We start from the raw sequence: 14,567 nt of genomic DNA, 5'->3' as shown, positions 1-14,567 counted from the left end.
AGCCGGAATTCTTACTGGTTGGTAGGTGATCAAATACTTATGTCATGCAATAAAATGCAAATTAATTACTTAAAAATCATACAATGTGATTTTCTGGATTTTTGTTTTAGATTCCGTCTCTCACAGTTGAAGTGTACCTATGATAAAAATGACAGACCTCTACATGCTTTGTAAGTAGGAAAACCTGCAAAATCGGCAGTGTATCAAATACTTGTTCTCCCCACTGTATATGGCACAGCCGTACATTTTTTGGTCCTTAAATTAAACTGGTTTACTTTTTTATTCATCACAATTTTCTTTAGCCAATGTTGGTCTTTAATTCAGGGCCGACAGACCAGTTCTTACTTTCTCCTCCTTCCACTTGCCTCTTCCATTTTTGCGGTAATGCTGCAATTAGTTGGTTGTAATTTTGAGTAGAGCAGACATTTCCATATATTGTGTTAGCTGCATGTGGGACGTAACTCCACCAGACCTATTTATGATATAATTTACAAAGATTATACCTTTTTTAAACATTATTTCCAAAAATATAGTTTTTTTAATCAATTAGTATATTTGAGTTTAACCATAATATTTGTTGCAATATTTATTATGTTTTTTTTGGTGGATTAAACTGAAATTGCAACCAACTTTCTATGGCTTGGTTTACCTGTACCTTGTCAGTGTAAAGGATTTGTGTTGGTTAAGTTCTTACCTGTATCTTGTCAGTGTAAAGGTTTTGTATTGGTTAAGTTCTTACCTGTTTCTTGTCAGTTTAAAGGTTTTCTATTGATTAAGTTCTTACCTGTATCTGTATGGTCCTCAGGGGAGAGAGGTGAATCGTCCGGCTACCCCGGAAGTCCCGGAGCTAAAGGTGAGTCCGGAACCCCCGGTTACCCAGGTGGCCAAGGTGCTAATGGCGCCCCCGGCGACAACGGTTTCCCAGGGGGCCCTGGGTTCAGCGGACAGAAGGGAGCACCGGGAGTTCCTGGAAGACCCGGACTCTTGGGTGAGTAGTGGTGATGATGATGTCACTGGACGTGATGTCATAAATGTCACACAGATGAATCATGTCACAGGGAAGTGATATTTAAACAATTTAGAAAAGGTGGAATAAGAGAAGAAAAAAAAATATATATATATACTGTATATTATATTATTATTATATTAACCCCCTCATCCTCATTCATCATTTTCTATGTTCCTGGTTATGTTTTTTGGGGTCCCCCCTCCTCCTCTCAGGTACCCCTGGTTTCACTGGGGCAAAGGGTCTGAACGGATACCCAGGAGGAAGAGGTCTGGACGGGACGACTGGCCGCCCCGGCTCCCCTGGATCATCTGGAGAAAAAGGTTTGTCGGACACACACACACACACACACACACAGAAATACGCCCACGCCCACGCCCACTCACACTCAAACACACACACATTACAGTTTGTAATACAACATCATTGGCCTGAGTGAAAATCTTTCTTTCTCTTCTTTAACTGACATGGCCTCTGACAATGTCATAACTTCAGTACAATGTCCCTTATTGGTGTCGATGTTATAATGCAATAATCATGTTCTTTCTCAAGGTCTGCCGGGATCTCCTGGTCTTGATGGACTCAACGGACTGGCTGGACCGAACGGTATACCAGGAACCCCGGGTTATAGTGTGGAGGGTCGCCCCGGCACCCCTGGAGCGGCCGGTCTGAAGGGAGAGAGGGGATCCTCCATCCCAGGACCCCCGGGATACAACGCGGAGAAGGGAGCGAGAGGAGAGTCAGGTGAGAAAGATTCATCAATCAATCAAATACATTTTATAATGAAAGATCAATCAATACAATTTATTTTATAGAGAAAGATGAATGTGTGTGTGTGTGTGTGTGTGTGTGTGTGTGTGTGTGTGTGTGTGTGTGTGTGTGTGTGTGTGTGTGTGTGTGTGTGTGTGTGTGTGTGTGTGTGTGTGTGTGTGTGTGTGTGTGTGTGTGTGTGTGTGTGTGTGTGTGCGCGTGTGGATGACCTAAACTCTTGTTTGGTTGTCAGGGGGTCCTGGTATGACGGGCTTCCCAGGCCTGCCTGGTCGTCGTGGGGAGACAATCGGCTCCTATATCCCTGGACCTCTGGGAGACCCAGGCCTGCCCGGACTCGATGGAGAAGAAGGTAGTTTAACCCTTTATTTAGCCTTTTATAAAACAATAGATTATATTCCTCTGTCTCACTATCCTGCTCCTTCTTCCATCTCCTTCTACTCCTTTCTACTAATTTCTACTCCTCCCTTCTACTTCTCCCTCTCATCATCTTCTCCTCCTTTCTACTTCTTCTTCTCCAACTTTCTACTTCTCCCTCTCATCTTCTTCTCCTCCTTTCTACTTCTCCCTCTCATCTTCTTCTCCTCCTTTCTACTTCTCCCTCTCATCTTCTTCTCCTCCTTTCTACTTCTCCCTCTCATCTTCTTCTCCTCCTTTCTACTTCTTCTTCTCCAACTTTCTACTTCTCCCTCTCATATTCTCCTCCTTTCTACTTCTCCCTCATCTTCTTCTCCTCCTTTCTACTTCTCCCTCTCATCTCCTCCTTTCTACTTCTCCCTCTCATCTTCTTCTCCTTCTTTCTACTTTTCCCTCATCTTCTTCTCCTCCTTTCTACTTCTCCCTCTCATCTTCTTCTCCTCCTTTCTACTTCTCCCTCTCATCTTCTTCTCCTCCTTTCTACTTCTCCCTCTCATCTTCTTCTCCTCCTTTCTACTTCTCCCTCTCATCTTCTTCTCCTCCTTTCTACTTCTCCCTCTCATCTCCTCCTTTCTACTTCTCCCTCTCATCTTCTTCTCCTCCTTTCTACTTCTCCCTCTCATCTTCTTCTCCTCCTTTCTACTTCTCCCTCATCTTCTTCTCCTCCTTTCTACTTCTCCCTCTCATCTTCTCCTCCTTTCTACTTCTCCCTCTCATCTTCTTCTCCTCCTTTCTACTTCTCCCTCTCATCTTCTTCTCCTCCTTTCTACTTCTCCCTCTCATCTTCTTCTCCTCCTTTCTACTTCTTCTTCTCCAACTTTCTACTTCTCCCTCTCATCTTCTCCTCCTTTCTACTTCTCCCTCTCATCTTCTTCTCCTCCTTTCTACTTCTCCCTCTCATCTTCTTCTCCTCCTTTCTACTTCTCCTTATCTTCTTCTCCTCCTTTCTACTTCTCCCTCTCATCTTCTCCTCCTTTCTACTTCTCCCTCTCTTCTTCTCCTCCTTTCTACTTCTCCCTCTCATCTCCTCCTTTCTACTTCTCCCTCTCATCTCCTTGTCCTCCCTCCATCTAAGTCCAGCTCTAACCACTCTATCTCTGTAGCTAGTTGACTACGTGTTAAATGCTGAACATCTCCTCTCCCCTCCTGTCTGTCCTCCTGGGTTTCCTCTTCTCCTCCCCCCCCCCCCTCTCCATTCTCCTCTTTTTATGTATTATGTCACCTTTATTTAACCAGGTAGGCCAGTTGAGAACAAGTTCTCATTTACAACTGCGACCTGGCCAAAATAAAGCAAAGCAGTGCGACACAAACAACAACACAGAGTTACACATGGAATAAACGAACATGCAGTCAATAATGCAATAGAAAAAGTCTATATACAGTGTGTGCAAATGAGGTAGGATAAGGGAGGTAAGGCAATAAATAGGCCATAGTGGCGAAATAATTACAATTGAGTGATAGATGTGCAGAAGATGAGTGTGGAAGTAGAGATACTGGGGTGCAAAGGAGCAAAATAAATAACAGAATGGGGGATGAGGTAGTAGTTGTATGGGCTATTTATAGATGGGCTAAGTAAGTAATCTGTCCTTCTCTTCCCTCCATCTAAATCCAAAACTCTGTAGACCTTTATACTGTAGCTAGTTTACTCTTGTGTTAACTGTTTATGGTGGGTTCCTCCAGGTTACGGTGGTCCTCCAGGCCCCCCAGGCCCACCGGGGCCCAGTACGGCCCAGGGAGACAGAGGTGACGCTGGGCTACCTGGCTTCCCCGGTACCCCTGGGAGACGTGGAGACCCTGGAGGTCCCGGTGGTCCAGGAAGGGAAGGCAGCCCTGGGTTCAATGGTACAGGGATGACTCTTATTTGTTGACCTCTCAATGTAATATCAACCAGAATGTGATGTTGATCTGACGTCTGGATTCAAAGGTACAGAGATTATTAATGTTGATCTGAAACATGGACAATTTGTTGGAGGGGCACGTCGGTTGACCACTCAATCAATTATCAACCAGAACCGGATGTTGATCTGAGGTCTTTGCCCAGTGGTTGATGTACCAAACCATGTCTGATGTTGTTGTTGTGTTGCCTAGGAGAGAGAGGCGACTCTGGGTACACTGGAGTGTCAGGAACCAAAGGCTACCCTGGAGATACAGGATATTACGGAGGGAAAGGACCCAAAGGAAAGAAAGGTGAGAGATGTATTCTTTCAACATTGACCTGAACACATAACACTGGTATTTGTCAATTTGATCAATTATGTTATAGAAGATTTAGCTTGAGTCTCATCTCTCTCTCTCATCTTTCTCTCTCTTTCTCCTTCTCTATCACTCTCATCTCTCATCTCTCTCCCTGTCTCTCTCTCTTTCATCTCTCTCTCTTTCTTCCACCTCCTCCTCCTCTGTCTCTCACTCTCTTCATCCCTCCATGTCCTTCTGTCTGATCATGTGTGCGTGTGTTTGCTTCCTCCACACACATCTCTCTCGCTACCCCCCCACACCTCCCCCCACACTTTTGTCTCCCATCCTCCCTCATCCTCTCTCCCTCTAGGTTCTTCTGGTGGTAAGGGGGCCCCAGGTATAACTTTACCCCCCACGGACTTCCAGACTACCTACGGAGATGTGGGAGGCCCTGGGCTCAACGGAGCTCCAGGCGCCATGGGAGAATCAGGCAATCCCGGCATTCCAGGCAGAGGGGGTGAGTAACCTACTAGGAACAGCCTGGCCTACTAGGCAGAGGTCGTGAGTAGAGTAGCCTACTGGACTGGATCGAAGAAAACGTGATTTGTACCCACAAGTTTAGATTGGAATCCACACTGAATTCACACTCGTTTTACTTGCTTCTAAACAGTTGTTATGGATTCAGTCAGTGTGGAGTCTAGGCTAACCAAAGTTACCCTTAGTTACCCCTGATCTAGGTTCAGTTAAACCCTCATCCAATCTTAACCTCAACCATAAGGTAGTTAAACCAAATACTGTCCTTGGATCAGTGTTCTAAGTGTATCTTCCACCTTTGTTCCAGGTCCTAAAGGAAGGCCCGGTGCGGTGGGGAAGCTGGGGAGGAACGGAGGGTCAGGTCTGGATGGACCTCTGGGAGATCCTGGTTCTCCTGGTTTCCCTGGACCTTCCGGATCACAAGGTATGCGTGTGAGTGTGTATGTCTATCTGTGTGTGTGTGTGTGTGTGTGTGTGTGTGTGTGTGTGTGTGTGTGTGTGTGTGTGTGTGTGTGTGTGTGTGTGTGTGTGTGTGTGTGTGTGTGTGTGTGTGTGTGTGTGTGTGTGTGTGTGTGTGTGTGTGTTTGTGCGTGTTTATCTATACTTGTGGGGACCAGCAGTCCCAAGTATAGGTGTGTGGGTAAACCACTGAGGAAGCCAAGCCAATACAAAATCCATATAACAACCTGTGTTGTGATAATTACGTTGTTTGCTCTATAACCCGTTAGTTCCTTCTCCACTGTGATGTACAATAAGGCAGAGACAACACAAAGACAACAGTCACACAGTGGAGGAATAAATTCAACTACACTTACGTTTGTTTCTTCACAAAACCGGAGAGCAACATCTGTCCGGTGAAGTCCACAAAGCTAATATTGCATGTAACAAACAGCTGTATGACCTGCATCACAGTCAAACAAGTGACTATTTTCAACAGTTGACTGAACAACTACTGATTGAGAACCACAGAGAGTTACAGCAAGTCAGCACAAAGACAACAGGAGCACTGCCTCTGCTATTCCAACGCCATTTACACTGAAACATGTAAACATCATCAAAGTTATATGCATGCGTGAGAGAAAGAGATGTCGATACATGTAAAGTCTTACAATGCTCTATAACCGCATCATAATGCATTATAGCTGGAGGTACTTAGGGGTTACCCAACATTTTAACATGTAGTACTCCTCTCCTATCCTCTTCCCTCTCTTCTTCCCCCTCTCTCCCCTCTTCTCTCCTTTCCTCTTACCCCTCTCTACTCTCGTTCCTCTCCTCTTCTCCCCTCCCTCTCTTCTCTTCCCGCTCTCTCCTCTCCTCTTCCCCTCCTCTTCCCCCTCCTCTTCCCCCTCCTCTCCTCTTTCCCTCTCTCCTCTCCTTTTCTACCCTCCTCTCCTCACCTTTTCCACCTTTCTCCTCTCTTCCTCCCTCTCCTCTTCCCCCTCTCTCCTCTTCCCCCCTCTCCTCTCCTCTTCCCCCCTCCTCTCTTCTCCTCTCCTCTCTCTTCCCTGTCTCCCTCAGGTCTGCCTGGTAAGCGTGGTCTGCAGGGTCCCCCTGGCAGTGTGGCCCGCAGCAGGAGTGTTGGTTTCACCCTGGTGAAACACAGTCAGAACAACCAGGTACCCATGTGTCCCCAGGGCATGTCCCGGCTCTGGGAGGGATACAGTCTGCTGTACGTAGAGGGGCAGGAGAAGGCACACAACCAGGACCTCGGTGAGTCACACACACACACAAGCAATTATAGGATTCGGGCAGGCAGAGCGACCTACAAAACTTGCAGAAAGCTAATCTTTATATCTCTCCCCTCTCTCTATCCCTCCCTCTCAATCGCCCCCCTCTCTCCCCTCTCTCTATCCCTCCCTCTCAATCTCCCACTCTCTCTCTATCCCTCCCTCTCAATCGCCCCCCTCTCTCCCCTCTCTCTATCCCTCCCTCTCAATCGCTCCCCTCTCTCCCCTCTCTCTATCCCTCCCTCTCAATCGCTCCCCTCTCTCCCCTCTCTCTATCCCTCCCTCTCAATCGCTCCCCTCTCTCCCCTCTCTCTATCCCTCCCTCTCAATCTCTCCCCTGTCTCTATCCCTCCCTCTCAATCGCTCCCCTCTCTCCCCTCTCTCTATCCCTCCCACTCAATCGCTCCCCTCTCTCCCTTCTCTCTATCCCTCCCTCTCAATCGCTCCCCTCTCTCCCCTCTCTCTATCCCTCCCTCTCAATCGCTCTCCTTTCTCCCCTCTCTCTATCCCTCCCTCTCAATCGCTCCCCTCTCTCCCCTCTCTCTATCCCTCCCACTCAATATCTCCCCTCTCTCTATCCCTCCCACTCAATCTCTCTCCCCTCTCTCTATCCCTCCCACTCAATCTCTCCCCTCTCTCTATCCCTCCCTCTCAATCGCTCCCCTCTCTCCCCTCTCTCTATCCCTCCCACTCAATCTCTCCCCTCTCTCTATCCCTCCCTCTCAATCGCTCCCCTCTCTCCCCTCTCTCTATCCCTCCCACTCAATCTCTCCCCTGTCTCTATCCCTCTCTCTATCCCTCCCTCTCAATCTCTCTCCCCTCTCTCTATCCCTCCCTCCCTCTCAATCTCTCCCCCCTCTCTCTATCACCCCCCTCTCCCCCTCTCTCTATCCCTCCTCTCCTCTCTATCCCCTCTCCCCCAGGTATGGCAGGCTCCTGCCTCCCCCGTTTCAGCACTGTCCCCTTCCTCTACTGCACACCCAACGAGATCTGTTACTACGCCAGCCGCAACGACAAGTCCTATTGGCTGTCCACCACTGCGCCCATCCCCATGATGCCGGTGGAAGAGGAGGCCATCAGCCAGTACATCAGCAGGTGCTCCGTGTGCGAGGCCATGTCCCAGGCTGTAGCCGTCCACTCCCAGGACCTCACCATCCCCACCTGCCCTGCTGGCTGGAGGTCCCTCTGGATCGGGTACTCCTTCCTCATGGTGAGTGATGTGGGATTAAAGCCAGATTCAATCCACGGTGTGTTGTAGAGCACTGTTGACAGAGCGCCTTTCAAAGGCAATACTCCCACATTCTCAGAGATCACATTCATGGTAAACACTGAACATGGATCTCGGCTCAATCGTAAATGACCTTTAATAAATATCAAGCTCGGTACAGTGTGCCTCGGATTGAATCCCGGCCAATATTTGTAACTAAACTGTAAAGTTATTTCACGACACAACAACCCCAGTCTAAACCATCATAGTGAAACTAACACTCAGGACTTGTCTGGGCCTGTCCCTCTCTCTTTCCCCCCCATACAGCACACAGCTGCCGGGGCAGAGGGCGGAGGCCAGTCCCTGGTATCACCCGGGTCCTGTCTGGAAGACTTCCGTGCAACTCCCTTCATCGAGTGTAACGGGGCTAAGGGCACCTGCCACTTCTTTGCCAACAAGTACAGCTTCTGGCTGACCACGGTGGAGCCTAACCGGGAGTTCAACCCCCCTCCGATGGACACGCTGAAGGGAGGCAACCAACTCAGCAGAGTCAGTCGCTGTCAGGTCTGCAGTAAGATCTTGTAGCCGGGAGAAGAGTCGAAGATAGAGAGAAGAAATGGAAAACAGAGAGACTGAAACAACAAAAGAGAGGGTGATGATTATTTCTCAGAAAGAAAAAGAGAGAGGAGGTAAAAATAAAAAAAACATTCCCCCTTAAAAAAAATATTGACCAAATGACTGAGTGAATTTAAGCCCCCTCCCCTGCTTCATCCCAGGATCTCACTTGGGGTGTAAAGGTGTCCTGAAGGGCCAACGAGGGCACTTCTGTGGGTTTATGATGCGCAAATATCGATGTTGGAGAGAGGGGGATGGATATAGAACGAAAGAGAGAGAGGGGATGGATATAGAAGGAGAAAGAGAGAGGGAGGGATGGATGGATATAGAAGGAGAAAGAGAGAGGGAGGGATGGATGGATATAGAAGGAGAAAGAGAGAGGGAGGGATGGATGGATATAGAAGGAGAAAGAGAGAGGGAGGGATGGATGGAGAGATGCGGGGTCTTGGTTTTGATTGCTCTGCACTAGGATATCACTGACAGTGTTGCTATAGCTACTGCATTGTTGTATATGTGTCTTTATTTGGGTGTTTTCTCATTACTATGGTTACGTGGTCTGAAAACATTAACGGCTACCTAGTGCAACCGCAAACCAACCCTTCGGAGCACACTGAACCGTTTCCCCTTCCTGGCTGCGTCCCAAATGGCACCCTATTCCCTATATAGTACACTACTTATGGCTTGGGCTCCATAGGCCTCTGGTCACAAGTAGTGCACAATATAGGGTTCCATTTGGGACAGATGCCTTCTCTACCATAACAACAACAACTACAGTCATAAACCTGAGAGACTTGCTATACTGTACATACCTATTTACTGCTAGCCAACCGCTTTTATACTCACACCCACCGATGATATCTTTGATGTCTGAGATACAGTAAGACTCTATTATTACCAATATGTCGTTTTTTTAATGTTACCCTACTCCGGGACTCAACTTGACAACAGTTTGGAAAAAGGCACTTTTAAAATACTAGAATGACGAGACCATGTATGTGAATGTATTGCACTGATGTGAATTCCAATAATGGGTAAAATATAAATGTCAGTCAGTCTGTAACAGTCAGTCTGCAACGTTTGACTTGTGAATCAAACGTGTGCCTTTTCAGTTTAGCTATAGTGACGGACGGTGAAGATTTAGGTTCTCGCCACCACCACAGAAACGAACCTATAAGCTCTGTGATTCACTGCTGGCACACAAATCATGAACAACAAACGCACATGATTATTATGGTTATTTCATCTCACTCCACAATTTCTGTTTCTGCCCACAGTGAGATCCTGATAGTTGTGTTAAGGGGTGGGACTTGTAATGCAAATGTATTGTAACTGCCACAGAGCGGAGAGGATACCACAAGAGCGTTGGGCCAGTAACCGAAACGTTGCTGGTTCGAATCCCTAGCTGATTAGGTGACAAATCTGCCGATGTGCCCTTGAGCAAGGCACTTAACCGTAATTGCTCCTGTAAGAGCGTCTGCTAAATTAGTAAAATGTCAAATTAAAGTTGCTTAATGGCAATTACATTTTCCCAAGAAAAACACAAATGTTCGGGGAAACAGATATAGAGTACTGCTACTTCACTACAACTATCTCGCTGACTGGAATGGGTGACCAAGCTGATAGTACCATGCAGCAAATCATACTTAAATCATACTTATTGTAACGGTCGTTCTCCTCCTCTTCGTCTGAAGAGGAGGAGTAGGGATTGGACCAAAGCGCAGCGTGAAATGTTGACATAACGATGTTTATTAAAGATAAAGACGAACACGAAAAACACTTGAGAATTTACAAAATAATAAACGAAGTCAACAGACCTGAACAAACGAACTTACATAACACGAAGAACGCACGAACAGGAAAATAGACTACACAAAACGAACGAACAAACGAAACAGTCCCGTGTGGTGCAAACAGACACGGAAGACAACCACCCACAAACCAACAGTGAGAACATCCTACCTTAATATGGTTCTCAATCAGAGGAAATGTAAAACGCCTGCCTCTAATTGAGAACCATATCAGGCAACCCCTTTAAACCAACATAGAAACACATAACATAGAATGCCCACCCCAACTCACGCCCTGACCAACTAAACACATACAAAACAAGAGAAAACAGGTCAGGAACGTGACACTTATTTAAAACCGTCATATTCTGCAGGGTTTCACTCACTCTTCTCACCTCGCTAGCCTATCTACTCTCCATGTTCTGTGACCAAAATGTTTTTTTTTGTTTTTTTAATAAAAACCCTCCACCCATCATGCTCAAGCCAAAACATACAAGTACGCAATAACCGCTTGGAAGTAATCCCAAACTAACGACAAACACAACACACACACTTCTTCGTTACACCGTACCCAAACCTGTCGCGCGCGTGCGCAAATTGATTTTGTCACACCAAATGCGATCACGACATGCAGGTTAAAATATCAGAACAAACTCTGAACCAATTATATTAATTTGGGGACAGGTTGAAAAGCATTAAACATTTATGGCAATTTAGCTAGCTAGCTTGCAGTTGCTAGCTAATTTGTCCTATTTAGCTAACTTGCTGTTGCTAGCTAATTTGTCCTGGGATATAAACGTTGAGTTGTTATTTTACCTGAAATGCACAAGGTCCTCTACTCCGACAATTAATCCACACATAAAACGGTCAACCAAATAATTTCTAGTCATCTCTCCTCCTTCCTGGGGCGGCAGGTAGCCTAGTGGTTGAACGTTGTGCCAGTAACCAAAAGGTTGCTAGATCAAATCCCTGACCTGACAACGTAAAAATCAGTCGTTCTGCCCCTGAACAAGGCAGTTAACCCACTGTTCCTAGGTCATCATTGTAAATAAGAATTTGTTCTTAACTGACTTGCCTTGTTAAATAACATTTTTTTAAATGTTTAAATCCAGGCTTTTTCTTCTTTGGGCTTTATATGGCGATTGCGTTACCACGACGACCGACCAAACTCAGTAAATCTTTCAATCACCCACGTGGGTATAACAAATGAGGAGATGGCACGTGGGTATCTGCTTCTATAAACCAATAAGGAGATGGGAGAGGCAATCATTGAATAACATGTATGTGTACATTTATTTTGCTCGCGCACACGACACGAGGGGTGTAGTCAGCATGTTAAAATGTTTGTTATTGTACAGAAGCTTTCTATACATTTTATCAACGTTAAGGCCTATTGTGTTCTGGTAGTCCCTATCTGCTGTCTTCAGCATGTCTTGTCAATGACCACTTTCCAGAGCTGACTACATTAGGTTCCAGAGCTGACTACATTAGGTTCCAGAGCCGACTACATTAGGTTCCAGAGCCGACTACATTAGGTTCCAGAGCCGACTACATTAGGTTCCAGAGCCGACTACATTAGGTTCCAGAGCCGACTACATTAGGTTCCAGAGCCGACTACATTAGGTTCCAGAGCTGACTACATTAGGTTCCAGAGCTGACTACATTAGGTTCCAGAGCCGACTACATTAGGTTCCAGAGCCGACTACATTAGGTTCCAGAGTCGACTACATTAGGTTCCAGAGCTGACTACATTAGGTTCCAGAGCCGACTACATTAGGTTCCAGAGCTGACTACATTAGGTTCCAGAGCCGACTACATTAGGTTCCAGAGCTGACTACATTACAGACGCCTACCAGATCTCACAACACCTGAATAGGTGATTAACATATCAGCTGATCACATTCTATGATCTAGCAATCTGATTGATGCCTAACTGCGCAGTCGATGAGGTGGCTCACAACCATTGGTTGGTGGTTGATGCAATGCAACACCTGCAACGTAGGTGGCCTGGAACGTGGCCGTTGTCGCTGAATTTATGTTAAAGGTACTGGGTGACTTAATTAAATTGTAACCACTATGACCACTATGTCTATCACATAGGCCCATCTCTCGTTGGTAGCCCTGAGTACATTATTTGTCCTCATTTGTCCTTGTTTTGTATGTAATCTAGATTATAATTATTTTTACTTCACAGTATGTATCCCCTGTTTCAAAGGTTATTTAAAAATACATTTTGTGGAAGCTGGTCTGTACATTCGATGATAGGAACGGATGTTTTTATATGGAAATATAAATATAAAATATCATAGTACTTCTATGATTAGTTTTTGAATGACACAAAAGGATAAAACACACATGTTTATTGTCGCTCTTTTGACACTGTCCTCTGATGTTAAATAAATTCCACCATCTTAAAAGGAATTTTGAGAAAACCTGAATATGATATTTTTTTTCATACAAATCCACATTTTACATGTATAACAGAAACATACATAAGTGCCTACAATGATTATGCAGTTGTGCTACATTTTCCTCAAAGAGGATAAACAACAGAATTGAATGAGTCTTAAATGTGTATTATTGTGTTCACCCTGAAATAAAGTATTACAATTTAATCAGATTAAAAAGAATGATTAAGATTATGTGAGAACAATGTAACTAAATTATAGACCGCCAATACAAATAAAATAAAATTTTATTGGTCACATACACATATTTAGCAGATGTTATTGTGGGTGTAGCGAAATGCTTGTGTATCTACTGCTCTATCTACAGCTCCAACTGTTTCTACAGCTCCAACAATTCAGTAGTATCTTAACAATTCACAACAATACACAAATCTAAAAGTAAAAGAATGGAATTAAGAAATATATAAATATTAGATTGAGCAATGTTGGAGTGGCATTGATTAAAATACAGTAGAATATAATACAGTATATACATATGAGATGAGTAAAGCTGTCACGCCCTGACCATAGAGAGCTTTTTATTCTCTATGTTGGTTGGGTCGGGGTGTGACTAGGGTGGGTCATCTAGGTGTTTGTGTGTCTATGTTGGCCTGTTATGGTTCCCAATCAGAGGCAGCTGTTTATCGTTGTCTCTGATTGGGGATCATATTTAGGCAGCCATTTCCCCGTTGTGCTTTGTGGGATCTTGTCTATGGATAGTTGCATGTCAGCACTATTATTAGCTTCACGTTTCGTTTGGTATTTTGTTGTTTTAATTCGGTGTTCATTTAATAAAGGAAAATGTACGCCTACCACGCTGCACCTTGGTACATTCCTTTCGACGAGCGTGACAAAAGCAGGATGTAAACATTATTTAAACATGATTAAAGTGACTAGTGTTCCATTATTAAGATTCCATGTCTATGCATATAGGGCAGCAGCTTCTAAGGTGCAGGGTCGTGTAACCGGGTGGAAGCCAGCTAGTGATGGCTATTTAACAGTCTGATGGCCTTAAGATAGGTGTTTTTCAGTCTCTCGGTCCCAGCTTTGATGCACCTGTACTGACCTTGCCTTCTGGATGATAGCAGGGTGAACAGGCCTTGGCTCGGGTGGTTTATGTCCTTGATGATCTTTTTGGCCTTCCTGTGACATGTGCTGTACTGTAGGTGTCCTGGAGGGCAGGCAGTGTGCCCCCGGTGATGTATTGGGCAGACCGCACCACCCTCTGGAGAGCCCTCGGTTGCGTGCGGTGCAGTTGCCGTACCAGGCGACGATACAACCCGACAGGATGCTCTCAATTGTGCATCTGTAAAAGTTTGTGAGGGTTTTAGGGGCCAAGACAAATTTCTTCAGCCTCCTGAGGTTGAAGAGGCGCTGTGGCGCCTTCTTCACCACACTGTCTGTGTGGGTGGACCATTTCAGATCGTCAGTGATGTGTACGCCGAGGAACTTGAAGCTGTCCACCGTCTCCACTGCCGTCCCGTCGATGTAGATAGGGGCGTGCTCCCTCTGCGGTTTCCTGAAGTCCACGATCAGCTCCTTTGTTTTGTTAACATTGAATGAGAGGTTATTTTCCTGGCACCACTCTCCCAGGGCCCTCACCTCCTCCCTGCAGGCTGTCTCGTCATTGTTTGTAATCAGGCCTACTACTGTTGTGTCGCCTGCAAACTTGATGATTGAGTTGGAGGCGTGCGTGGCCACACAGTCATAGGTGAACAAGGAGTACAGGAGGGGGCTGAGCACGCGTCCTTTTGGGGCCCCAGTGTTGAGGATCAGCGAAGTGGAGGTGTTGTTTCCTACCTTCATCACCTGGGGGCGGCCCGTCAAGAGTCATGGGCCCAGTTGCACAGGGCAGAGTTCAGACCCAGGGCCCCGAGCTTAGTG

At 45.9% G+C, this 14,567-nt stretch overlaps 1 protein-coding gene across 1 annotated transcript in view; it reads left to right on the top strand.

Annotated features, from left to right (window-relative positions):
• LOC139561106 (collagen alpha-6(IV) chain-like) overlaps window positions 1-13,495 on the top strand; it is a 251,314-nt gene extending 237,819 nt beyond the window's left edge. Inside the window, exons 33-43 of the mRNA XM_071377973.1 lie at window positions 806-988; window positions 1,222-1,329; window positions 1,559-1,750; window positions 2,010-2,126; window positions 3,872-4,033; window positions 4,280-4,378; window positions 4,737-4,883; window positions 5,208-5,324; window positions 6,419-6,610; window positions 7,551-7,837; window positions 8,162-13,495. Of these exons, the coding sequence (XP_071234074.1) occupies window positions 806-988; window positions 1,222-1,329; window positions 1,559-1,750; window positions 2,010-2,126; window positions 3,872-4,033; window positions 4,280-4,378; window positions 4,737-4,883; window positions 5,208-5,324; window positions 6,419-6,610; window positions 7,551-7,837; window positions 8,162-8,419 (1,862 nt within the window). The 3' untranslated portion in view covers window positions 8,420-13,495. The remainder of the gene's footprint in view (window positions 1-805; window positions 989-1,221; window positions 1,330-1,558; window positions 1,751-2,009; window positions 2,127-3,871; window positions 4,034-4,279; window positions 4,379-4,736; window positions 4,884-5,207; window positions 5,325-6,418; window positions 6,611-7,550; window positions 7,838-8,161) is intronic.
• The last annotated feature ends 1,072 nt before the right edge of the window (window positions 13,496-14,567 follow it).

The sequence above is a fragment of the Salvelinus alpinus genome, chromosome 31, assembly GCF_045679555.1.
Source record: "Salvelinus alpinus chromosome 31, SLU_Salpinus.1, whole genome shotgun sequence".
Lineage (NCBI taxonomy): Eukaryota > Metazoa > Chordata > Actinopteri > Salmoniformes > Salmonidae > Salvelinus > Salvelinus alpinus.
Note: the sequence above shows the minus strand (reverse complement) of the source record. Positions and strands in the feature narration are given on the sequence as shown.